Source organism: Ornithorhynchus anatinus, chromosome 2, assembly GCF_004115215.2.
Source record: "Ornithorhynchus anatinus isolate Pmale09 chromosome 2, mOrnAna1.pri.v4, whole genome shotgun sequence".
Classification (NCBI taxonomy): domain Eukaryota; kingdom Metazoa; phylum Chordata; class Mammalia; order Monotremata; family Ornithorhynchidae; genus Ornithorhynchus; species Ornithorhynchus anatinus.
Genome location: NC_041729.1, coordinates 24,531,636 through 24,557,745, shown reverse-complemented (window position 1 = coordinate 24,557,745; position 26,110 = coordinate 24,531,636). Strand labels below are relative to the sequence as shown.

Below are 26,110 nucleotides of genomic sequence, written 5' to 3'. Positions count from 1 at the left end.
GGACCCAGCCCGGCACCCACTTTTGCCCTGGACCGTATCGGAAAAATCCACCTAATGGCTTCATTTACTGAGTTGGCATGCATCCACTGCAGAACTTTTCCCTGTTCTCTGGCTCGTAATACCTACCCTGAATTTTTCAATGGCTGGTGCAATGCTGTGAAAATTCCCTGAACGTCAGGATGAAATACAAAATGATGCAATGACCAAGAAACATACCCTAAATGCTAGTCTTCCCTTCGGCATGGTACATACTGACCATGAACACAAGTCCTCTGTAAACTGAATGAGATCTTTGCCGAACGAGGAGATGGCTGGAATTTTTTCCCCCTGGCAGGAGCAGAGGTGCAAAATGGACGCCCCTCGTCAAGGTGACCCTCACCTTTTTAACGATACTGTTTGTACTGTTACTAAGTAATTTCATTTCATTGAAGATTCTCCCAAATCACAGCCCCTTGAACTCAGAGAGAACAATTTCTGCTACTGCATATCTTTTGTTTGTCAACATAAAAGATAGTCAAAGTCCCTTTTAAAGTCAACATTCTCATGTACAAAGGATCGGGGGGCCTGAACTTCATTTTCCAGGGGACTGGTAAATTCACGGGGGTGAGAGAATGGGGAACGTGGCCTCCTGCCAAGGTCTGTCTATAAAATTCAACTTAATTCTCAGGAATTGTTTCCCTCTGAACTGCCTCCCTGTGGGAAAAATCCTTCAGAACATTCTTTGAATGTAGAAACAAACAGCCCACACTGCACCTTTCTCAGCTCTCTCCCATTTATCCACTAATGCCCAGAAACAACAGAATAGAGCGTGCTGCTCTCCAGGTAACATTCTGCTACAATCCCCATATTACAAGATGTCTGAAATAAGCCTAGAAAATGCTCACACTCCCACTATGCCTTTTACTGGGAAAGCAGTATGGCACAGGGGACAGAGGAGAGCCGGGGAGACAGAAGGTCAAGAATTCTAATTCCAGGTCTGCCACTTTCATTCAGCCACTCAATCGTATTTATTGAGCACTTACTGTGTGCAGAGCACTGTACTAAGCACTTAGAAAGTACAATTTGGCAACAGATAGAGACAATCCCTACCCAACAACGAGCTCACAGTCTAGAAGGGGTAGACAGACAGACAAAACAAAACAAGTAGACAGGCATCAATAGCATCAAAATAAACAGAATTACAGATATATACACAACATATATATCTATAAATATACATAGATATATAGCTATATACATATATATACACACACACTTGTCTGCTGTATGACCTTGGGCAGTCACTAAACTCTGTGCCTCAGTTACCTCACCTGGAAAATGGGGATTGAGACTGTGAGCCCCATGTAGGTCACGGACCGTGTTCAACCCCATTTGCTTGTATCCACCCCAGCGCTTAGTATAGTCCCTGGCCCGAAGGAAACACTTAGCAAATTCCCCAATTATTATTATTATCCACCGAGAACTGATTTTAAACACAGGTAACAGGGATTAGCTGCCAGTGACCAGGGTAGAGGTTGGGGAGTCGGAAGACCTGGGTTCTTATCCCAGGTCTGCCACTGGCCAGCTCGGTGACCTTGGGCAAATTACTTAACGTCTTGGGGCTCCAGGTTCCTTAACTGTAAAATGGGGATAAAATACCTGCTCTCTCTCTCCATTTAGAGTCCCAGGTGTTCAATCTGATTATAATTGTACCTGCCCTGGTATTTAGCACATAGTAAGTGCTTAACAAAGACCACACCTATTATTTGATTATCGCAATCTTGTCCCCAAGGTACCAGAGCAAGGGGCACAACGAGGAGAAGAGCCCGGAATGTCTCAAACCCAGAGTGACAGTGTAGTCTACTACAGTCTACTAGGTCCCAGCACTGCCTATCTGGTGCTTCTCCAAGACGATTTTGTCAAAGGGGCAGCACGGACTAGTGGAAAACACACAGGCCTGGGAATCAGAGGACCTGGCTTCTAATCCTCCTATTTCAGCCGCTATTGCAACCGAACCTGGGAGGATAAGACCTTAGACCGTTAGCTCGTTGCGGGCAGGAATGTACCTGTCATATTGCTATACTGTACTCTCCCAAGTGCTCAGTACAATGCTCTGCATCTAGTAAGCACTCAATAAACATGACTGACTGACATGTATAATTTCATTTTCGAGGAAACTATCATTTCGATGATTTAATTATTCTGTCAGTGGCCCCATCATAATTGTGTGGTCCTTCATTCATTCATAATTGTATTTACTGAGCGCTTACTGTGTGCACACTGCTGCACTTAGCACTTGAGAGAGTACAATATAACAATAAACAGACATATTCCCTGCCGGCAGCGAGCTTATGGTTTTGAGAACCTCCAGGTTTGAGTGCTATGGCCTGTACACGAACAGAGTTGGGCAGGAGAGAACATTTTAATCTCTTAAACCATTTTTACCCATACATCTGTTCCAAATTCTAACCCACACAGTTCTCATCCAAAGAGCAAGGCTTTTCAAAAGATCCCCAATTCCAGGCACACTAGAGTACTTCAGTAGAAAAATAAATCCTCCTGTTCTGTCTCCAAAGAAAACAAGAACAAAGATCCCTGATCCCGCTTGGGCATATCTGCAGTAGGAGCATTTCCCGTGAATTCCTTACCAGTGGCTGTATTTGTGACTCCATTGACGGTCCCTTCTACTTCAGCTTCGTCCTCTGCATAACTCAGCATCAGGCTTTGCTGCCTGCTTGTCAGCCTCCTGGGGGACAGACAGCAGCTATTACTCATTGAATTACTCCTTTGGGATTCGTTTCCTGTCACCCTGTTGCACCGTACTCTCCCGAGCGCTTCGTAGTGCCTCTTCAAAGCCTTATTGAAGGCACATCTCCTCCGAGAGGCCTTCCCAAACCGGGCCCCTCCTCTCCTCTTCTCCTACTCCCTTCTGCATCACCCCGTCTTGCTCCTTTGGTTCGTCCTCCCCACCAGCCCCACAGCACTTATGTACCTGTCATTTATTTGTATTGATGTCTATCTCCCCCCTCTAGACTGTAAGCTTGCTGTGGGCAGGGAATGTGTCTGTTAATTGTTGTACTGTACTTTCCCAAGCTCTCAGTACAGTGTTCTGCAAACAGTCAGGGCTCAATAAATACGACCGAATGAATGAATGCTCCGCACACAGGAAGTACTCAATAAATACCTGTGATTGATTGTCTAGCCCTCATGTCACCCAGAGAAGTATAGCTCAAAACGAGCTGGACTTTTTTGTACTGAGGCTGCTTATGTGTTCTTATGTAAAATGCACGAAACCCTAAGAACTATTAAATGACGAGCAACACTGGAGTGCAACATTAGAGAGTTAAGTCAGGAACTACTTTTCCCTACTGCAATTCAATAACTGGCAACGGAAACACAGTCTGTAGAATGTTCCAGATTTTTCATTTGTCATATCAACTTCTTAGAGATGATATAACTGTCACTGAGTTCCAATAATAATACAAAAGACTCAATTATTCAGGCTATCTACACTTCCAGGCTGGTGCTGCTTCAGGGTATATGGGATCATTTGAGTTTGAACTGAAATTTCAGACACCTCGGGGTTCTCACTGCTTTCCACTGCTTTTTCTAACTCTTCTTCCTCCCCGTTGTGTGTCGGGACAAATACCCTCCTCTGCACCTTTATTTACTTTGGGTTATCAATTCTTGGTGGGCATGGGTTATTTTTCCTTTTTGCATTAATTTGCTCAGGGCATTTTCCGTGTACCCTGCTCACATAGGAGGCATTAATAGTGTGGAATGACAATGGGCGACACGTCAACTAGAAAAAACTCTCAAGTGGGAAACTGTCCTTCAGGCACATGCTGGAAGACCAACACAAACAGCAATAGCATTCCTTGAACCCGAATTTATATGGTCAGATCAAATCCTATCAAGGAATACCAGTAAAATGGGAGTGACCCCCAAGTTAAATAAGTGCCCTGCTCACTAGAGGGATACTCAGGTGTTGGAGAAGCAGTAAGGCCTAGTGCAAGACCAGTGACCTAAGAGTCAGAGGAGCTGAGCTCAGCTCCTCCATGTACCTGCTGTGTGACCTTGGGCAAATCACTTAACTTCTCTGTGCCCCAGCTTCATCTACAAAACGGGTTCGCAATACCTGTTCACCTTCCTATATTTGACTGAGAGCTATGTGGGCCATGATTATCATGTATCCATCCCAGAGCTTAGTACAGCACTTATCAATTATCGCAATTATTATTACTATTGTTAAAAGGACTTTCCGCAGGATTTAATAAAATGTTATCTTAATACTGCTCACCACCAATTCTTGGCGTAGTCTTTTCAAACCAAGGAACAGAATGAGTTTTTATGGGACCCTCTCAGATACGAGGGTAAGGCAAAAGAATGCCCATCCTCACTTAGATAAAGCAATTCACTTGGTGCTCCAAGGTGAGGGGTTTAGCAGCCTTCAATCCCCAACCTTACCGAGTTACTTACTTGGGAACCCTAATCTTGATGTGAATGTAGTGGTCTCCATAGCCGTAGCTATTAACTCGGGGGATTCCTTTGCCACCCATCCGAATTTTCTCATCTGCCTGAATCCCAGGAGGAATCTAGAAAACAGAAAAAAGATTTGCATTTGTGTCCAAATGAATGTTTCATAAAGAGTTCAAGTCTCTTTAAGGAAAATGCCTTTTGGTCTTTCGACCGCCTGTTTAATCAGAATAAGGCACCGGAAATTTATCACGCAGGAAGTAGGTGTTAGACTCTCCCGAGAACTTAGTACAGTGCTCTGCACATAGTTAGGGCTCAATAAATACGACTGAATTAAAGTCTGAGTCCAGGGACTGAGCAAGAGAAAGAGGAAGGTTATTAGCCAGCATATAAAATCATGGCTGGAGCCATTTACAATCTGTTAGTCATTTGCATCATCATCAGTTTATTCAAAAACAAATAAAAACCACTCATAGGAAAAACCTTAATTCTTCCTGAACCTACCAATCCATGTGGAAAACCAGATGCCTGGGGGAGAGAAGACTTGGGTTCTAATCCCAGTGTTGCCACTTGCCTTCTGTGTAACCTTGAGCAAGTCTTTTCTATGCCTGTTTTCTAACTGTCCCAAGTACTTAGGACAGTGCTGTGCACACAGAAAGCCCTCACTGAAGACCACTAACTGACTGACTGTAAAAACGGAGATTAGATGACTGCTCTCATTCCCCCCTTGGATTGTGAACCCCTTGTGGGATAGACACTGTATCCAATCTGCTTCTACTGAAATCTATCCCAACCTTTAACACAGGGTTTGGTACACAGTCAGTGCTTAACAAACACCACTACTATTATTATTGAGTACCTACTGTTTACAGAGCACAGTACTAAGCTCTTGTGTTGTACTAATTGTACAACACAATTAGTAGATGTGATTCCTGCTCTCACAGAACTCACAGCCTAACCAGAAGCAGTATGGCCTAGTGGAGAGACCATGCGCCTAATGGTGACCTTGGGGAAGTCACTTTGCTCTCTGTGCCTCAGTTACATCATCTGTAAAGTACGGATTAAGACTATGAGCCCTATGTGGGTCAGGGATTGTATCCCACCTGATTACCTTGTATCTACCCCAGAACTTAGTACAGTGCCTGGCACAGAGTAAGTGCTTAACAAATGCCATTAAAAACCGAAAACAAAAACCAACAAGCAACCACAGTAAAAAAGCAAAACCCAACAAGAATATGGAATTATTCTCAAATTGTGTATATGTGAATATCTTTATTGAAGGGTAATGTATTTATTTTTATGTACTATCATATTTAATAAGCATTGATTCTGTGCTAGGAGCTGGGGGAGATAAGATAGAATCAGATTGGACACAGTCACTGATTTGTAGCTTTGTCAATATCATCACAAAATAGTAATCGCAATGATAATGATAACAAAGATAATAATCGGGGTACTCTTAAGCACTTCCTACATGCTAAGCACTGTATTAAGTGCTAGGGTAGATATAGTCACTGCCCTACAGAGTTTTTAACTCCATTTTACAGATGAAGAAGCCGAGGCAGAGAAGTTAACTGACTTTCCCAAGGCCACACAGAAGGCAAGTGGTGGAGCTGGGATGAGAGGGTCGATCATGTATGGGCCGCTTCACACTTGCTAGATTCACAGCCGCCAATTTTGCAGCTCTCAGCCCCAGACACTCCTGAAAGGCTGCGGGGCCCAATCTTACACATCACTCCTCCCTTCTCTCCTGGCTGGGACTCATTCTCGCCACCTCCCACTCCCCTAGTCCTCCCAGTACCAGAATAATAATAATAATGATGGCATTAAATGCTTAATATGGGATAAGCACTGGGGTAGATACGAGTGTTTCTTACAGTGCTCTGCACAAAGCCAGCGCTCAATAAATACCACTGCTTGATAATTCCATCAGGCACAATGTCTGTCCCATATGGGGCTCATGATAAGCAACTGTCTTATCCTTATTTTATAGATGAGGGGATGAAGTACAGAGAGGTTAATCTTGTAGTTTCTAGGTTAAGGAAGATTAAATTGTAAATTAAACTAGATTGTAAACTCACTGTGTCTACTAACTCTGTTGTATTGTACTCTCTCAAGCGCTTAGTTTAGTGCTCTGCACACAGTAAGCTCTCGATAAATACCATTAAGTGACCTGCCCAAGGTCCTACAGCAGGCCAGGGGCAAAGCTAAGGTCAGATCCGCGCCCTCCTGACTCCTAGCCCTGTGCTCTCTCCACTAGGAAACACTTCCTCTCAACAGCCTCCTGGGGCTACTAACTCAAATACTCACATTTCATCTTGTTATTTCTCAAATCATCATTCTCCATTTTTATTACTGAGGTCTTTTCTTGTGTTTTTGTCCAAAATCCTAATTCTGCTGTAGTTTGTTTCAACGCTCAAAAAAGAAATAGAGTTGGCCGTGATTCAAAGACTCGCTACGGAAGTAACAGGCCTACTTTTTTTTTTGAAGGTTTGTCCTTGTAATTAATGGTCTTGGAAACTGCACGACAAAATGAGTCCTTCAACAGTATAAAATAAACAGGAGATTTGGACTCAATATTATAGCTTTCGCTAAACCCTATTTTGAAATGCAAAAAATAGTGGTGATCCAGTTAAACATTTAGATATGCTCCATTATAGAGAAGAAGAAGCATGCCTAATGGAGAGAGAATGGGCCTGGGAATCAGTTGGACCTGGGTTCTAATCCCAGCACTTGTCTGTTATGCGACCTTGGGCGAGTCACTTCACTTGTCTGTGCTTCAGTTACCTCACTTGTAAAACGGGGATTAAGACGGCTTGCTCTGGGTGGGACAGGGACTGTGCCCAACCCCATTATCTTGTATCTATCCAAGTGCTTAGTACAGTGCCTGGCACGTGGAAAGACTTAAATACCATTATAAAAAAAAGTTAGATAACCAACCCTGATTTCAGATTAAGATTTCTGAAAACACTAATTACTTATGCCAAATTCAAGCCCCCCTGAAAAAAAATTCTACTCTGGGAGCTGAGTTAGCCAGAATGCCTGTCTTTATAGAATACAATGAATAAATGTCAGTATTTCTCCTTTCCTCTGGGCAGAATAAGCAGAGTCACAAACTCGCCATACCACAGATATAGAGAGACGCTTGGCTGACTGGCAAAGCCTGGAAGTCAGAAGTTAAACTTTCATAAGAGTTGTCTTCTTTCCACGGAAGGACGGCCCTTACCATGATATTGATAGTCTCGTACAGCCCCTGAGCTCTGGCTGTTCCACCGAGAATGGCCTGAGCTACCGAAATATAGAGGTCTGAGTGGATGTCTGCTCCATCTCTCCGGAACACAGGGCTCTTCTGCACCTAAAGCCAAACAATAAAGAAAATTATTTGCATATTCTAAGGGATGGTCTAGCCAAGCGAGCTCGACTGACTACAATTCCACGCCCGGGCCTCTCTACCTAAGGAGCAGCTTGGGTTTCCCTCTCTCACAGTGCCGACAAATCCTTTTTAAAATGGAATCGTGCCTCATTTTACAGGCCTTGGATTAAATAGCTTCTAGACTTTCTTAGAAGGCCCTGGTGCCATTAGAGGAGAAATGCCAATTAATCCATGAAGTGGGGAGGGAGAAAAGAGAGAAAATACTTAGGATTAGAAATCTTTCCAAGATACTAGGTATGCAATTTTCTTCTTGCTAGAAAGATGCCGATTTAAGGAAGCATCACCACTGTACCTACAGAGATTATATCCACCGGTACAAAATTCTCAGGTCTACAGAGCACGCAGGAGGCATTTTTCTCCTCTCCCTTTGTCACCCGGGCTCACTTTCCCCACTGTCTGACTTCATATGAAGAGCCTGAATGCTACTCCTAACTTGGAGGTTGATGTTTTCCCTTGGAAATCCTCATTCCAACACGCTGCCTCCCCAGTCCACAATCCAATCGGAAGAAAAACTGGCCCCAGAGCAGTGGTGGTATAACGTGGCTACGTAGAAGGGGGTCTGGTACGTACCCTGAATGTGATGAACACTTCTTTTTTCCCTATGGGCATTCTGACGGTCTGGCCATCCTCAACTCCTAGAATAGGAAAAGTCCCAAAGAGAACATTTTCTGACTTCTGTCTTCCCAAAGGCCCTCTCTCCACTTCATTTCAAAGATTCACCTGCAATCCAAGTGCTCCCCACTCATTCCCCTTGTGGCTCTGTCACCACAATAATTCTACACCATCCACTTGGTTAACTTTTTTTTTTGGTATTTGTTATGCACTTATTACGGGCCACGCAATGTCCTAAGCGCTGGGGTGGATACAAAGTAATCAGGGGGGACATAGTCCCTGGCCACATGAGGCTCACAGTCTTAATCCCCATTTTACAGATGAGGTAACTGAGGCACAGAGAGGCTGAGCGACTTGCCCAAAGTCACAAGGCAGATAAGTGGCAGAGTCGGCATTAGAACCCAGGTCTTCTGACTTCTCTAGCCCGTGCCCTAACCACTAGGCCACACTGCTTCTCACTCACACTGCTTCACACTGCTTCCTCTCGCTGCAGCCTAGATCGATTCGCAAGTGATCCGTGAGGGGTGTCACCCTCTACCCCCTCACCCCTGCCAGAAACTTGGGCCCCTAACCGCCGGAGACACACTGACTGAATTGGGAACTGCCCCCAAAGATACCCCAGAGGAACTGACACAACTGAGGAATCATTCTTTCCATCAATGCGTTTAGAGGAAAGAATGAAAGGAAGAACCGTAGCCAACGAAAGGGGAACTTCGATTCATCAGCCACCCAAGGCAATGACCCAGCAATCAAGTGCTCTGACTTTCCCCCTGCCTCATTCATTATCTACACCCACCACGGGGAGAAGTCGGCCCTTCGGCGGGATTATCGATGCGGCGCGGACCATAAGAACCTACCTGCTGGGACGGGGATCACCACCTTCTTCTTCTGCTTGGTTTGTCCCGTTCCTCGGCACATGACGCAGGGCGTCGTTATGATGGCCCCGCGGCCGCCGCATCGCCGGCATGTCGAGCGCATCACGAAGGGGCCGGTGTTTATGGTTTCCTGTCCATTGGGAAGGAGTGGCGAAAGGGAATCACCTTGGATATCTAGGGAGCAGTCTTTAAATTTCAAGTGTCTTGGAATGTGCATTCATTCAGTCATATTTATTGAGTGCTTACTGTGTGCCAAGCGTAGTAGACTAGAGACGAACTTACAGTCTAGAGTCAACACTGCACTGTTTGTGCACTTTTGGGATTGCTTCCTGGGGGTGAAACCAATTCCACATTTTAAGGGGACACACAGATATAAGGCCTAAAATATCATTTGGGAAAATAACGGTGGACCACTTTCATCTTACTTTCTGCCAGAACTGACCCAGCTGCCCCTCTCAAGAAATTTCAGAGGATTCTACACTGCCAAGATCAGTCATGAAAAATTAAATCACCCACTCAGCACATTCAACTCTCAATTCATTCAACTGTATTTACTGAGTGCTTACTGTGTGCAGAGCACTGTATTAAGCACTTGGAAAGTACAATTTGGCAACAGATAGAGACAATCCCTACCCAACAACGGGCTCATGGCTATCAAACAATCAGTGGTATTTACTGAGTGCGTACTTTGCAAGCTTGAGAAAGTAAAGTACAAGAGAATGAGCAGACATATTCCCTGCCCACAATGAGCTTACAGATCTAGAGGGGGAGTTGACATTACATTAGGATATGTACATAAGTGCCGCAGGGCCGGGGATGGGGGTGAATTATCCAATGCTTATAGGGTACAGCCCTGTAGGGGAAAAGAAGGCTTAGTCAGGGAAGGTCTCTCGGAGGAGCTGTGGTTTTAATAAGACATTGAAAGCGGGCAGAGGGACGGTCTGTTGAAGGGCAAAAATTTGACCTGGGTTATTAAAAATTCTTGTAATAGCAAATCATCTTTCTCTACTACATTCGGAGCTGTTCCTGCCACCTTCACTGCCAGCTTATCCGCAGGAAGTAGAAAGTCGCGTGGCTTCCTACATGGAGATGAATGGACTTGGTCCCTACGGCAAGACTGGAATGTGGATATTCTGAACTAAAGACAGGGTGTAGAGAAGAGCGACCTGCCAGTCCTCCTCTCGATTAAGTTAGTTTCTATTTTAGGGGAAAATCATTTTTCGGCCACACTGATGATCACCTAAACCAGAGGAGAAAGGGAAAGGAGGCACCTTGACTGAGAAACACAGTGGAGAGATTTGGATGCTCTAGACTGTAAATTCCATCTGCTCCAAGAGGCCTTCCCTGACTAAGCCCTCCTTTCTCCTTCCCCCACTCCCTTCTGCGTTGCCCTGTCTTGCTCCCTTTATTCATCCCCTGCTCCACGGCACTTACATGTCTGAATTTATTTATATTAATGTCTGTGTCTTGCTCTAGACTGTAAGCTCGTCGGGGGCAGGAAAGGCGTCTGTTATACTGTTATGCCATTGATCGATTAGTCTAGGAAAGTCATCGGGGAGCCATCTGTGGTAAAAATGAGGATCGACTTTAAATCAGTTCTTACCATGCCGGTGCCACTGCAGTAATGGCACTGTTGAACTTTGGTGCCAGGTTCGTTTCCTTTACCATCACATCGCTGACAGGTATCGTTCATGCTCACAGTGAACTCCTTGTTAATTCCCTTTGCAGCTTGAATGAACGTCAACTCCATGATGTACTAAACAGAGTAAGAGACAGGACTGGGCATTTAATCAATCTCTGGCAAACACTGGTCGAGCCATTCTCTCCTGAAGAAATTCTTCCCCTCAAACCCTCAGCAAAGCAAGAGCGAGGTGTGGTACGTATATGGTAATGAACATTCGACGGTGCAACTGAATTACCGATCTCTTCCGGTTAGGTAAAGACTTTCTGAACATAACAGAGTTCAAATTTCAACGGACTGACATTCCTAGGCCAAACTCGGTTTGAGCCTGAAATTTTCACGTGATTTGAAACTGCAGGGTAAATCCTGTGTGTGGCCTTTTCATTGCCTAAAATGGTGTGATGATTTGACAAATCAGGGTCAGAGAGGAGAATGAACTGGTTTGAGATCACAGCATCTCAGCTTTATCGCTAAGTACTGCAGTATCATTGCATCAAAATGGCTCAGTGTAAATGATCCCAATTAAGCTGACCTTCACCACCCACTGGATTCTATCAGATTTACATTTCCTGCCACATCCCAGAGTGGGCCACATAATCCTCACCTCCTGAGGCTGATCGAATACACTCTGGAAATCTCCAAAGGAAGAACCTGAAAACTCCCCAAAGATTTTCCTGAAGAGTTCCTCTGGGTCAACAGTAGGGCCTCCTCGCCAATAGTTCTGCCCAGAGCTTCCCGTTCCAGGATCAAAGCCCGCAGAGCCATATGTATCGTACTGCTTTCGTTTCACTTCATCGCTTAATACCTGCAAATTAAACAGAAGGCAGTGATATTAGGGGGCTTGCCCAAAGGATCTTTTTTTTTTTTAAGATACCTTTCAGCAGCTACTGCACTGAGAGTTCTAGTTAAAATAAAGACAAAATATGGTTCCGGCGAAGTATTGAAGCCAACAACTCTTGGTCGAAATTTAACACTGGATAACAATTTGGCAGCTGAATTTATTTAGTGGGTGCCAGAAAGCAAAGCAAGTTGAAAACCAACACGGGCGGGTACTCCTTCTCTAATGTGGGGGTTGGTTTCCGGCAGGACTCCAGAGTAAGGAAAGCTGGCATCTGAGCACAAACCCTGTGCTTGCCCACGACCATGTCATTCATTCATTCATTCATTCATTCATTCATTCATTCATTCATTCATTCATTCATTCAACTGCATTTATTGAGCACTTACTGTGTGCAAAAGCAATGTATTAAGCACTTGGGAGAGTACTGTATAACAACAAACACACATTCCTGCCCATAATGAGCTCACTGTCAAGAGGGGAAGAGACATTAATATTATCAAATAGATAGTCAAATAAGTTACAGATATAGATACACAGATATATACACGTGCTATGGGGATGGGAGGGAGGATGAATGAAGGAGCAAGTAAGAGGGCTGCAGAAGTGAGTGGGAGAAGAGGAGAGGAGGAAGGGAGGAATGGAGAGTCAGAGAAGGCTTCTTGGAGATGTGCCTTCAATAAGGCTTCTGTCTTCTGATATGGCACTGCGATCCTCGAGACAGATGCATGTTGTCGGAAGAACGTTCCCCAATTCTGTCTTTGCGCAATACCCAAAATGCTCAATCGAATCATGCAACGTGACAGAACTGACTGCCCTTCAAATTTATATTTATTGAAGATACGGTATTTAGGATTTCCTGGTAACCAGTTACTGGGCAATCCTTCACCTCCACCCCGCCACCGCACCCCCTTCCCCACCATATACTGTCTTTCTCCAACCATGGTAACGAGCAGGTCTTGCTTCAACAAGACTGGGACTTCAAAATTCTTCCTGGGTCACCATTAGAACCCTGAGTCACAATTTCTGCTTTGTAGGATCAGTCCTGTGCCTGTCTGGGCTGCCCTGGAGGCTAAGAATGGGTCAGAGAAGCAGCATGGCCTAAGCGCTCGCCCCAGCTCTCCTTTTTAAGTTCTCCCCTCTGGAGGCTCCCACCTTTTGTGATGGGATATTTTAGGGAAAAGGGAAGACTAGAGCAGATCCTATTCCTGTCCTAGAGCCCCAGAGGAATCCCTGGGGGTTGCCCCCATTCCTAAAGCCATATGTTTAAATCTCGAAAATTGCCACTGAGAACAGGGAAGGGCAAGTTGCAAAGTAACCCAGAGCCAAAGGCCTGGGATTTGCAAGGCCACCTCTGCTTGACAGCAACTGCCCATTTCTCTCTGTTAGGGCCCAGCCTTTTCAATCCCCCCTTCGATGATGACCTCTCAGTCCCCTTCCCCTGCAATGCCATCCAAATCATCTTCCATGCTTGCTACTCTGGTTGGGTCACCTCCACTCCAGGGACAAACTTCTGATTGTGCCCTCACTATCTGAGGAGGCTACTGTCATCTCTTGGAGGATGTGGCTTGTCTACTTGTTTTGTCTGTCTCCCCCTTCTAGACTGTGAGCCCATCGTTGGGTAGGGATTGTCTCTGTCGCCGAACTGTACTTTCCAAGTGCTCAGTACAGTGCTCTGCACACAGTAAGCACTCAATAAATACAATGAATGAATGAATGTAAAATTCACGGGGACTAATCTCTTGAAATGAGTAGAGTGATAGCAGCTTGAGAGAGACACAGTAAAAACTAACAGACGACACCGTTGTTGACTTACAACAGCCAGATTACCTCATAGGCTTCTGCCAGATGTGAAAATTTCTCCTTGGCCTGAGGATCATCCTTATTGGTGTCTGGGTGATATTTCTTGGCAAGCTAAGAAAAACATAAAAACCTCTTATAATCATGCGGTATCTATTTATAACATTGCACAGCACACTGTCTCATAAATCCTTTTAGACCCAAAAGTTTGGGCTGACAGAGAATATTTCTATTTCAGTTGAGGGAAAAAAAACCAAATGATCCTAAATAATCTCACTCTGATACTACGGAATGCACAACTACATTTAAAAAAAAGTAATAAAGTTATGTCTCTTAGATCAGTACACTGATATGAATTTTATAATGCCCAAAACATCTCTAAGCACCCCAGCCTCTGCATGCAAAGGTACATTGTGGCCAGTGACGAACAGAGCTTTTCCTCTCACGAGCCAGGCCAAGGGAGTCGGAGAAGATGGGGTGATGGCGTCCGTTGGGCTCCCGGCAGGAGTTTCCCTCCGATCCTTCCCAACCCAATGCTCCCCCTGCTCATCAAGTGGAAATGGGGACAGGATAGGGCATGGGGCAGGCCTGGTGCAGCATGTGGGCAACAAGTGTGCCAACCAGACGGGCATTCCCCTGCAATATCCCGGGACGGCAAACCCAGTTCCAGTGAAAATTAATCTGAAGCACCTGGCAGAGCACCATGTGTCCGTACACTGATCTTAATGAAAAACTGGTCAGGCGAGGTGGAGCAGGTTTTCCACCCAACCTATTTTCCACTAGCCAGACGGGTACATTTATTTCACTGGCTTTCTGGCAATCCAGAACTTAAAGGGTTTCTTTATTATCCTTTCAAAGAGAAGTTCACATGCTTATGAATAATAATAATTATTATTATTAACATAGTGCCTATTATGTGGCAAGCGTTCTTCTAAGCCCCAGGTAGATATAAGGTAATCCCTGTCTCAAATGGGCCTCAGAGTCTAAGAGACAGGACAGGAATTTAATCCCCATTGTACAGATGAAGAAAGTGAGGCAGTGAAAAGTTAACTGACTTGCCTGAGGTCACACAAACAGTGGAACCAGAAATAGAAGGCAGGTCCTCTGAACCCCTTGCCCGTGCTCTTGGCTAAGTGCCAAGTACTCGGACACTGTTCTAACTTTACTGACAAATCAGCTTTAAAGAATAAGTCAAGATTTTAAAACAAAAATAGAAAAAATGTGTTTGCGTTTCAACAGTCCATCATTTCAACTCAAAAGGGACCTTACTGACTTTGCTCCGCTTTAATAGTTAATAGTTTAAGAAAAGCAGCGTAGCTCAGTGGAAAGAGCATGGGCTTTGGAGTCAGAGGTCATGAGTTCGAATCCTAGCTCTGCCAGTCAGCTGTGTGACTTTGGGCAAGTCACTTAACTTCTCTGTGCCTCAGTTACCTCATCTGTAAAATGGGGATTAAGACTGTGAGCCCCACGTGGGACAACCTGATTCCCCTGTGTCTACCCCAGCACTTAGAACAGTGCTCTGCACATAGTAAGCGCTTAACAAATACAAACATTATTAATAGTTGTTTGGGTTTTTTTTTTTGCATTGAACCTAGTTATTTTTCATTCCAAAAGTAAATTTTCCAAAAAGCTATTGCAGCTGCATGACATGACTGGATATTCTTCGGAAACTTTCACTACTATCAATGCCTTAGGATGTTAAATTAATGTAGCCTCTCATCCAGGATTTCAAAGTACAGGGATGATTGGGTTGTTACTTGAAAATGTAAAAATAATAATTACGGTATTTATTAAGTGCTTATTATGTGCTGTTCTAAGCACTGAGGTAGATACGGTGTAATCAGGTTGTCCCACATGGGGATCACACTTTTAATCCCCTATATACAGATGAGGTAACTGAGGCACAGAGAAGATAAGTGACTAGCTCAAGGTCACCCAGCAGATAAGTGGTGGAGGCGGAATTAGAACCCACGTCCTCTGAGTACCAAGCCCATGCTCTGTGCTCCGAAACCAACCCTGAAGTGAAATAAAACACAACACAGAACAGGAACAGTGTGGCTTAATGGATAGCACACAGGCCTAGGCATCAGAAGGATCTGGTTTCTAATCCCAGCTCTGCAACTTGTCTGCTGTGTGACCTTAGGCAGGTCACTTCACTTCTCTGAGCCTCACTGACCTCATATTAAGACTGTGAGCCCCATGTGGAATGGGGACTGTGTCAATTCTGATTTGACTGTATCCATCTGGCGCTTAGTACAGTGGCTGGCACATAGTAAGTGCTTAACAAATACCACAATTACTATTATTATGAATAATAAGAGGTAAAAATTAAACTCCCTTCCCATCCCTGTCCGACTTTGAGAAGTTACTAAATAGCATTAAGTGTACAAGAGGCAAAACAAAGGCGAGAGAGAGAAAAGGAACCGGGTAATTCAAGGTGTAAAATAACCCCTGAAAAACTGACAACTGGCTCTGCAGTGTGAGTACCCAAAAGGGATAATGTCCTAGTTTCAAGGTAAAGAAAAATAGCCCTTTGTCAGAATTTCTTCTAACGATTCCTCCTGGACTTTGGTGTACTCAAAAAGGACCGATCAAAATAAAAGTCACAAGATTGATGTCATCCTTTTTAGAGTCCCCACCCAGATAACCCACCATTAGTTAGCATACACACCTGGTAATAGGCCTTCTTGATTTCCTTCTGGCTGGCGGTGCGGGGCACTCCTAATATCTGGTAATAATCATTTTTGGTGAAGGAAGAGGAGCTCGTGTGAAATGGAGCAGCACAGATTAAAGGATAGCATTTTCTTCCTGGAAAAAGACAAACCAGAAAACCAGATCAGACTGAAGGCAAGCAAGCCAGGAGAAGAGAGAGGGAAATGCAAAATCCTAGTGGAACTCATCTCATGAGAGCTGGAAAAATCCCACTATTAAAGTTTAGAATCTGTTTCCCAGGAAGGCTTTCGAAGTCTGTTGAATTTCAGAGATGGCCCAGGGCCAGCGTTTAGATTCCGTCTTGACCGAATCCCAGTGCCACGACAGGAAAGTCTACTATGTGTGAGGTTTAGTATGCATGTGAACACAGGGCACTGAGTAGAGGGTACAATTTACAACACCAACAGCAATGTAAGTCTGGAGTTCACTGGCTAGATGTTGCCATTTATAATTAGATTATATTTTTCCCAAGGTCCACAACCCTGGCTGGCACATTAATAATAATAATAATGTTGGTATTTGTTAAGCGCTTACTATGTGCAGAGCACTGTTCTAAGCGCTGGGGTACATACAGGGTAATCAGGTTGTCCCAACGGGAGGCTCACAGTTTTAATCCCCATTTTACAGATGAGGTAACTGAAGCACAGAGAAGTTAAGTGACTTGCCCACAGTCACACAGCTGACAAGTGGCAGAGCCGGAAGTCGAACCCATGACTTGTGACTACGAAGCCCAGGCTCTTTCCACTGAGCCACGCTGCTTCTCAGCGTGCACTGTGCACATTAAAGTGCACTGATATTGCGCTGGACTGGTGGGAAGAGCCTGGGCCTGGGATTCAGATGAGGTAACTGAGGCACAGAGAAGATAAGTGACTTGCTCGAGGTCACCCAGCAGACAAGAAGTGGAGGCAGGATTAGAACCCACGTCCTCTGACTCCCAAGCCCACGCTCTGTGCTCCGAAACCAACCCTGAAGTGAAATAAAACACAACACAGAAGAGGAGCAGTGTGGCCTAATGGATAGCACACAGGCATCAGGACCTGGGTTCAGATAATAATAATAATTAGAATCAGATGATAATAATAATGATAGTATTTGTTAAGCAGTATGTGCCAGGCATGGTACTAAGCCCTGGGGTGGATACAAGCAAATCGGGTTGCACACAGTCCCTGTCCCGCATGGGGCTCACAGTCTTAATCCCCATTTTATAGATGAGGTAACTGAGGCACAGAAAAATTAAGTGACTTGCCAAGGCCACACAGCAGACAAGCGGTGGAGCCGGGATTAGAACCCTTCTGACTCCCAGGCCCGTGCTCTATCCACTGTGCCATGATCTGGGAGAAGAATGCCTGTTTTTTCACCTTTTTTAGGTGGTATTTGTTCAGCGCTTACAATGTGTCAGGCACTGTCCTAAGCGCTGGGGTAGATACAAGCTAATCTGGTTAGACCCAATCATGTCCCACAAGGGGCTTACGGTATTAGTCCCCGTTGGACAGATGAGGTAACTGAGGCCCTGAGAAGTGAAGTGACTTGCCCAAGGTCACATAGCAGACAGACTGAGCAGGGATTTGAACATGCTGGGGTTCGGCCCATCATCGGTGAAGGTTTTTGACCAAAAAAAAGCCTCCGGCACTATGCCACTTAGAGAAGCAGCGTGGCTCAGTGGAAAGAGCCCGGGCTTGGGAGTCAGAGGTCATGGGTTCAAATCCCAGCTCTGCCACTTGTCAGCTGTGTGACTGTGGGCAAGTCACTTCACTTCTCTGTGCCTCAGTTCCCTCATCTGCAAAATGGGGATGAAGACTGTGAGCCTCACATGGGACAACCTGATTCCCCTGTATCTACCCCAGCGCTTAGAACAGTGCTCTGTACATAGTAAGCGCTTAACAAATTCCAACATTATTATTATTATAATAAATGCAGGTAATACAAAATAATTGTAGTATTTGTTAAGATCAATGTACCAAGCACCGTCCTAAGGGGTGGGATACATAGCAGATAATCAGGTCAGTCGGTCAATCCTATTTATTGAGTGCTTACCTTGTGGAGACCACTGTACTAAGCACTTGGGAGAGAATATAACAGACACATTCACTGCCCACAACGATCTTAAAGGCTAGCGGGGGAGCCAGACATTAATATAAAGACATTTCAGAGAGGTACCTAAATGCTCTGGCACTGAATATAGGGTGCAAGTCAGGGCTACGCACAAGAAGGGGGGAGAAGAGAAGAAGAGGGTTTAATCAGGGCAGGCCTCTTGGAGGAGATGGGCCTTCAATAAGGCTTTGAAGAGGGGGAGTCACTGTCGGCTACGAAAAGGGAAGACGACGAAGACAAGTTCTTGTCGGTCCGTCTCCCCCGATTAGACTGTAAGCCTGTCAAAGGGCAGGGACTGTCTCTGTTACCGATTTGTACATTCCAAGCGCTTAGTACAGTGCTCTGCACATAGTAAGCGCTCAATAAATACTATCGAATGAATGAATGAGATGGACGAGTTTGAGGTACAGGGACCGTTTAGACTGTGAGCCCGTTGTGGGGCAGGGATGGTCTCTATCTGTTGCCGAATTGTACATTCCAAGCGCTTAGTACAGTGCTCTGCCTTTAGTAAGCGCTCAATAAATACGATTGAAGGAATGAATACAGGGAGAAGGATAGCACTAGAGGAGCGAAGTGTGTGGGCTGGGTTGTAATAGGAAAGGAGCGAGGAGATTTAGGAGGGGACAAGGAGATTGAGTGGTTTAAGTCCGATGGTGAGGAGTTTCTGTTTGATGTGGTACAGGACTCACAGTCTGGCATGCCTGCCTACTTGCACATTATTATTGTTGTTATTAATAATAATTAATTATTAATAACAATAATAATGGTATTTGTTACTATGTGCCAGGCACCGTACTAAGCGCGTGGCTCAGTGAAAAGAGCAGGGGCTTTGGAGTCAGAGGTTATGAGTTCGAATCCCAGCTCTGCCACTTGTCAGCTGTGTGACTGTGGGCAAGTCACTTAACTTCTCGGTGCCTCAGTTCCCTCATCTGTAAAATGGGGATGAAGACTGTGAGCCCCACGTGGGACCTGATTCCCCTGTGTCTACCCCAGTGCTTAGAACAGTGCTCTGCACATAGTAAGCGCTTAACAAATACCAACATTATTATTACACTTCTGCTCCAGCTCTTATCCCAGGAATAACATGACTGGTGGGGATGGGGTGGGGGGTGCTCTACATAATGATGATAATAGTAATAATAATAATAATAGTAGTAATGTTGGTATTTGTTAAGCGCTATGTGCAGAGCACTGTTCTAAGCACTGGGGTAGATACACGGTGATCAGGTTGTCCCACATGAGGCTCACAGTTAATCCTCATTTTACAGAAGAGGTAACTGAAGCACAGAGAAGTTAAGTGACTTGTCCACAGTCACACAGCTGCCAAGTGGCAGATCCGGGGTTCAAACCCATGACCTCTGACTCCCAGGCTCGGGCTCTTGCCACTGAGCCACACTGCTTCCAACAACACTATAATCAATCAATCAATGGCATTTATTAAGCGCTTACTGTGTACACAGCACTGTAGCAACTCCTTGAAGGAGTATAGGAGAGTGGGCAGACATGCTCCCTACTCCCAAGGAGCTTAATCGATTCCTTCGTACAGGCTTTAAATCCTGATATTCCAAGGCTGAGGCTCACCCCAGAGTTTAGTAATTATGAAGCAGTTATGTACAGATCTATAAATTGTATATTATAAATTATTTATTTCTATTAACCTTTGTCTTTCCTTTTAGACTGCAAGCTCACTGTGGGCAGGGAACGTGGCTACCAACTCTGTTGCACCGTCTCTCCCAAGTGCTTAGGGTAGTGCTCTGCACACAGTAAGTGCTCAGGAAATACCCTCATCATCATAATGAGGATGAGGTTCACGCACTCAACTTAATGATGTCGAGATGCAATAACTGGGCTTTTAGGTTGATTCCCACAGGGAGGCTTCCCATATTTATTACCTGACACTCTTTCCGCACTTATTAAGCACACCGCCCCTCTCCAGGAGGCTCAACCAATTAAGAAAGAAGAAAATAAATTAGAGAGCCGCTGTGGCCTCGTGGATAGAGCACGTCTGGGAGTCAGAAGGACCTGGGTTCTAATCCTGCCTCTGCCACGTGCCTGCTGAGTGACTTCTCTGGGCCTCAGTTACCTCGTCTGTAAAACGGGGATGAAGACCACGAACCTCATGTGGGAAATGGACCGTATCCAACCTGAGTAGGCTGTACCTACACATACCATCAAAAAACCAAAAACCTTACTCTCCTAAAAATACGGCACCTTGAAGTGGCATTCACTCCTTGTACCACGTGGATTCAACCTTGAAAAATTTGGCAGGGTCAAAAAGAGCTCACGAGCTGTCAAAAACAATTACTGAACGACTCAATTATCCAGAATGCCGGAGGCAGGACCAATACTGAGACCCAGATATTGCCAAGGTAAAATTGAGTTGAGTTTTTCAGACATGAAGAGTCTGAATATGGGAGCTTTTCCTGCAGCTTAAGACTCCTCTTTTGAAATTCAACTTATGGGTAACTTTAGTGTGGACTATGGCAGAAGCAAATATGAGTTCATGATTCAAAAGGAAAAAAAAGAAAAACTGGTTGAATTCATGAGGGCCGCAGAAGGTACGCAAAGATTTGTGGAAAGGAAGGGAGAAGAGTAAATCAGTCGTATTTATTAAGCGCTTACTGCGTGCAGAGCACGGTACAGAGAAGCAGCGTGGCTCAGTGGAAAGAGCCCGGGCTTAGGAGTCAGAGGTCATGGGTTCTAATTCCGGCTCCGCCACCTGTCAGCTGTGTGACTTTGGGCAAGTCACTTCTCTGTGCCTCAGTTACCTCATCTGTAAAACGGGGATGAAGACTGTGAGCCTCACGTGGGACAACCTAATTACCCTGTATCTCCCTCAGCGCTTAGACCCGCGCTCGGCACATAGTAAGCGCTTAACAAATACCAACATTATTATTATTACTAAGCATTTGGGAGAGTACGAGGCAACAATATAACAGACACATTCCCTGCCTGCAATGAGCTTACGGTCTGGAGGGGGAGGATTAGCAAGAGAAATGACAGAGATGATAGATAAAAGACAGATAAATAGTCACCTGAACAGATGAGGGAGTCTATAAAGAACCTTCAGGAGCCAAGATAAGGAAATGGGCAGCCAACAGGCAGGGTGGAGAGGGAGTAGAATAGTAAATTCATTATGGGCAGGGAATGTATCTACCATAAGTCTGTTCTGTTGTACTCTCCCAAGAACTGAGTCAGTCAGTGGTATTTATTGAGTGCTTTACTGTGTGCAGAACACTGTATTAAACACCTGGGAGAGTACAATATAACAGATACATTCTGTCTCCAACAAGTTTACTGTTTCGAGACTCCACAGGCAGCATGGCCTACAGGATAGAACACGGGCCTGGGGAGTCGGGGGACCTGGATTCTAATCCTGCATCTGCCACTTGTCTGCTGTGTGACCTTGGACAAGTCATCTCCCTTTTCTGTGCTTCGGTTACCTGTAAAATGGGGATTAAGACTGGAAGCCCCATGTGGGACAGGGACTGTGTCCAACCTGATTAGTCTGTATCCACCTCATCGCTTAGCACAGTGCCTGGCACATAATAAGTGCTTAACAAATACCATCATTATTGTACCTACCCCAGCGCTGAGAAGAGTGCTTGGCACATAGTAGGTGCTTAAAAACACCATTATTATTAATATTGTATCTACTCCAGCGCTTATCAGAGTGTTGATAAATAGTGAGTGCTTAAGAAATACCCTTATTATTTCTCTAATACTGTGCTTAGGGCAGTGCTCTGCAAAGAGTATAATAGTAATAATAACAATGGTTATGGTATTTAAGTGCTTATTTATGTGCCAAGCACTCTTCTAAGCACCGGGGCAGGTTCAAGGTAATCAAGTTTTACACAGTCCTTGTCCCACAGGGAGCTCCCAGTCTCAACCCCCATTTTACAGATGAGGTAACTGAGGCTCAGAGAAATGAAGCAATAATAATAATTATGGAATGTGTTAAGCGCTTACTATGTACCAGGCACTGTACTAAGCACTGGGGTGGATACATGCCAATCAGGTTGGACCCAGTCCCTGTTCATAGGGGACTCCCAGTCTCAATCCCCATTTTACAGATGAGGGAACTGAGGCCCAGAGAAGTGACTTGACCGAAGTCACACCACAGACCAGAGCTGGGATTAGAACCCACGACCTCTGACTCCCAAGGCCGGATTCTTGCCACTAGGTCATGCTGATTCCCCATATATACGATCGCTCGATCGCTTGCCTGACCATTGGCTATGTGCTTGGCTTAGTGGCAAGAGCCCGGGCTTGGGAGTCAGAGGTCATGGGTTCTAATCCCGCCTCAGCCACTTAATAATGATGGCATTTGTTAAGCACTTACGATGTGCAAAGCGCCGGAGACTGTGAGCCTCACGTAGGACAACCTGATGACCCTGTATCTACCCCAGCACTTGGAACAGTGCTTTGCACAGAGTAAGCACTTCACAAATCCCAACATTATTATTAACATTATTATATGAGGCGATCAGGTTGTCCCACGTGGGGCTCACAGCGTGGCTCAGTGGAAAGAGAACGGGCTTTGGAGTCAGAGCTCATGGGTTCGTATCCCAGCTCTGCCACTTGTCGGCTGTGTGACTTTGCACAAGTCACTTAACTTCTCTGTGCCTCAGTTACCTCGTCTGTAAAATGGGGATTAAGACTGTGAGCCCCACGTGGGACAACCTGATTGCCGTGTGTCTACCCCAGCGCTTAGAACAGTGCTCGGCACATAGTAAGCGCTTAACAAATACCAACATTATTATTATTTTTATTAACCCAGTTCTGCCACTTGTCAACTGTGTGACTTTGGGCAAGTCACTTCACTTCTCTGTGCCTCAGTCACCTCATCTATAAATTGGGGATGAAGACTGTGAGTCCCACGTGGGACAACCTGATCACCTGGTATCCTCCCCAGCGCTAGGAACAGTGCTTTGCATATGGTAAGTGCTTAATAAATGCCATTATTAATGCCCATTTTAGAGATGAGGTCACGGAGAAAGTCGCACAGCCAAGAGGCCGGGATTTGAACCCACGACCTCTGACTCTGACCTCCCCCGATTAAACTGTGAGCCCGTCAAAGGGCAGGGATTGTCTCTATCTGTTGCCGATTTGTCCATTCCAAGCGCTTAGTCCGGTGCTCAAAGCAGCGTGGCTCAGTGGAAAGAGCCTGGGCTTGGGAGTCAGAGGTCATGGGTTCCAGCTCTGCCACTTGGCAGCTGTGTGACGGTGGGCAAGTCACTTCACTTCTCTGTGCCTCAGTTACCTCATCTGGAAAATGGGGATTAACTGTGAGCCTCATGTGGGACAACCTGATGACCCTGTATCTACCCCAGCGCTTAGAACAGTGCTCGGCACATAGTAAGCGCTTAACAAATACCAACATCATCATCACCTAGTAAGCGCTCAATAAATACCATTGAATGAATGAATGACTCCCCGGCTCCTCTGCCCACTGAGCCACGCTGCTCCTCCAACCTACCTGCTGTGTGACCTTGGGCCGGCCTCAGTTTCCCTCACCTGGAATACAGGGATGGAAGTCGTGCGCCCCACATGGGCCAGGGGACCGTGTCCACCCTATGCTGCTGTCTCTACCACAGTGTTTGGCGCATGGTGAGCGCTTCTCGGAGAGCACGGTGTTGTTTTGGTCTGTCTCCCCCTGTGAGCCCGTCAAAGGGCAGGGACTGTCGCTATCTGTTGCCGATTTGTCATTCATTCATTCATTAGTATTTATTGAGCGCTTACCATGTGCAGAGCACTGTACTAAGCGCTTGGAATGTATAAATCGGCAACAGATATTCATTCATTCAATAGTATTTATTGAGCGCTTACTGTGTGCAGAGCACTGTACTAAGCGCTTGGAATGAACAAATCGGCAACAGATATTCATTCATTCAATAGTATTGATTGAGCACTTACTAGGTGCAGAGCACTGTAGTAAGCGCTTGGAATGGACAAATCGGCAACAGATATTCATTCAATAGTATTTATTGAGCGCTTACTAGGTGCAGAGCACTGTACTAAGCGCTTGGAATGAACAAATCGGCAAAGATATTCATTCATTCAATAGTATTGATTGAGCACTTACTAGGTGCAGAGCACTGTAGTAAGCGCTTGGAATGGACAAATCGGCAACAGATATTCATTCAATAGTATTTATTGAGCGCTTACTAGGTGCAGAGCACTGTACTAAGCGCTTGGAATGTACAAATCGGCAACAGATATTCATTCAATAGTACTGATTGGCGCTTACTAGGTGCAGCGCACTGTACTAAGCGCTTGGAATGAACAAATCGGCAACAGATATTCATTCATTCAATAGTATTGATTGAGCGCTTACTAGGTGCAGAGCACTGTACTAAGCACTTGGAACGGACAGCGTGGCTCAGTGGAAAGAGCCTGGACTTTGGAGTCAGAGGCCATGGGTTCGACTCCCGGATCTGCTATTTGTCAGCTGTGTGACTGTGGGCAAGTCACTTCTCTGTGCCTCAGTTCCCTCATCTGGAAAATGGGGATTAACTGTGAGCCTCACGTGGGACAAGCTGATGACCCTGGATCTCCCCCAGCGCTTAGACCAGTGCTCTGCACCTAGTAAGCGCTTAACAAATCCCAACATTATTATTAATGGGCAACAGCCGACAACAGATAGAGACAGTCCCTGCCCTCTGACGGGCTTACAGTCTAATGGGGGGAGATGTGTCCATTCCAAGAGCTTGGTCCAGCGCTCTGCACCTTAGTAAGCGCTGAAGAAATGCTGTTGAATGAATGCTTATTCATGAATGAATGATTCTGAGGCGAGGGGGGCGGGCCGGTCCTGAGGGCACATTACCCAGAGTCCTCCGGGCTTCGGCCAAGGACCCAACGCAGGCCTCAGGCCAAGCCAGGCCCAAGCTCCTCCCCGGGCCCGGCTCTTCCCGCGCCCGCGGGCCGAGGCCTCCTCCGCTCTTCCTCCTCCGCCTCTGCTCTTCCTCCTGCTGCTGCTCCTCCTCACCTGCGAGGCTGACCACGGTCCTCCACGTCAGGCCCGGCGGCGGGAAGGCGATGGCGGCTCTGGCACGGCGCCCCGGAGGGTCCAACGAGCCCGGCGGGGCGACGGCCTCCCCCGCCGGCCGGGCCCCTTTCCCCGCGGCCGAGGGGAGCCGGCGGGTCCCGGCCGTCACCGTCAGCCAGCGTGACAGGCACCAGGCCGCCATCTTGGAACCGACCCCCCTCCCTCCTGCCCGGAGGGCGCATGCGCGCCGGCCGCGTCCGGCCTTCGAGGGCGCATGCGCGGCGACCCCTCCCTGCCCCGGAAGGAAACCCCTGGCGCACGGGCCTCCTCCCGGAAGTCCTAATGTTGGGATTTATTAATAATAATGTTGGGATTTGTGAAGCGCTTACTATGTGCAGAGCACTGTTCTAAGCGCTGGGGTAGATACAGGGTCATCAGGTTGTCCCACGTGAGGCTCCCAGTCTTCATCCCCATTTTCCAGATGAGGTCGTTGAGGCCCAGTGAAGTGACTCGCCCACAGTCCCACAGCTGACAAGTGGCAGAGCTGGGATTCGAACCCACGACCTCTGACTCCCAAGCCCGGGCTCTTTCCACTGAGCCACGCTGCTTCTCCCAACCCGATTAC

The 26,110-nt window shown here is 46.0% G+C and overlaps 1 protein-coding gene across 3 annotated transcripts in view; it reads right to left on the bottom strand.

Moving 5' to 3' along the window:
* Nucleotides 1–25,718, bottom strand: part of DNAJA3 (DnaJ heat shock protein family (Hsp40) member A3) — a 33,805-nt gene extending 8,087 nt beyond the window's left edge. Inside the window, exons 1-10 of one of the 3 annotated variants that reach the window (XM_029057794.2) lie at nt 25,486–25,718; nt 16,366–16,502; nt 13,725–13,808; nt 11,661–11,861; nt 10,979–11,131; nt 9,358–9,505; nt 8,459–8,523; nt 7,682–7,810; nt 4,459–4,574; nt 2,628–2,725 (exon numbers count right to left, since the gene is read on the bottom strand). In XM_029057794.2, coding sequence (XP_028913627.1) covers nt 2,628–2,725; nt 4,459–4,574; nt 7,682–7,810; nt 8,459–8,523; nt 9,358–9,505; nt 10,979–11,131; nt 11,661–11,861; nt 13,725–13,808; nt 16,366–16,502; nt 25,486–25,687 — 1,333 coding nt within the window. In that variant the 5' untranslated portion in view covers nt 25,688–25,718. The remainder of the gene's footprint in view (nt 1–2,627; nt 2,726–4,458; nt 4,575–7,681; nt 7,811–8,458; nt 8,524–9,357; nt 9,506–10,978; nt 11,132–11,660; nt 11,862–13,724; nt 13,809–16,365; nt 16,503–25,485) is intronic. The other 2 variants (XM_039910672.1, XM_029057796.1) reach the window with 2 other exon arrangements.
* Nucleotides 25,719–26,110: the final 392 nt, after the last annotated feature.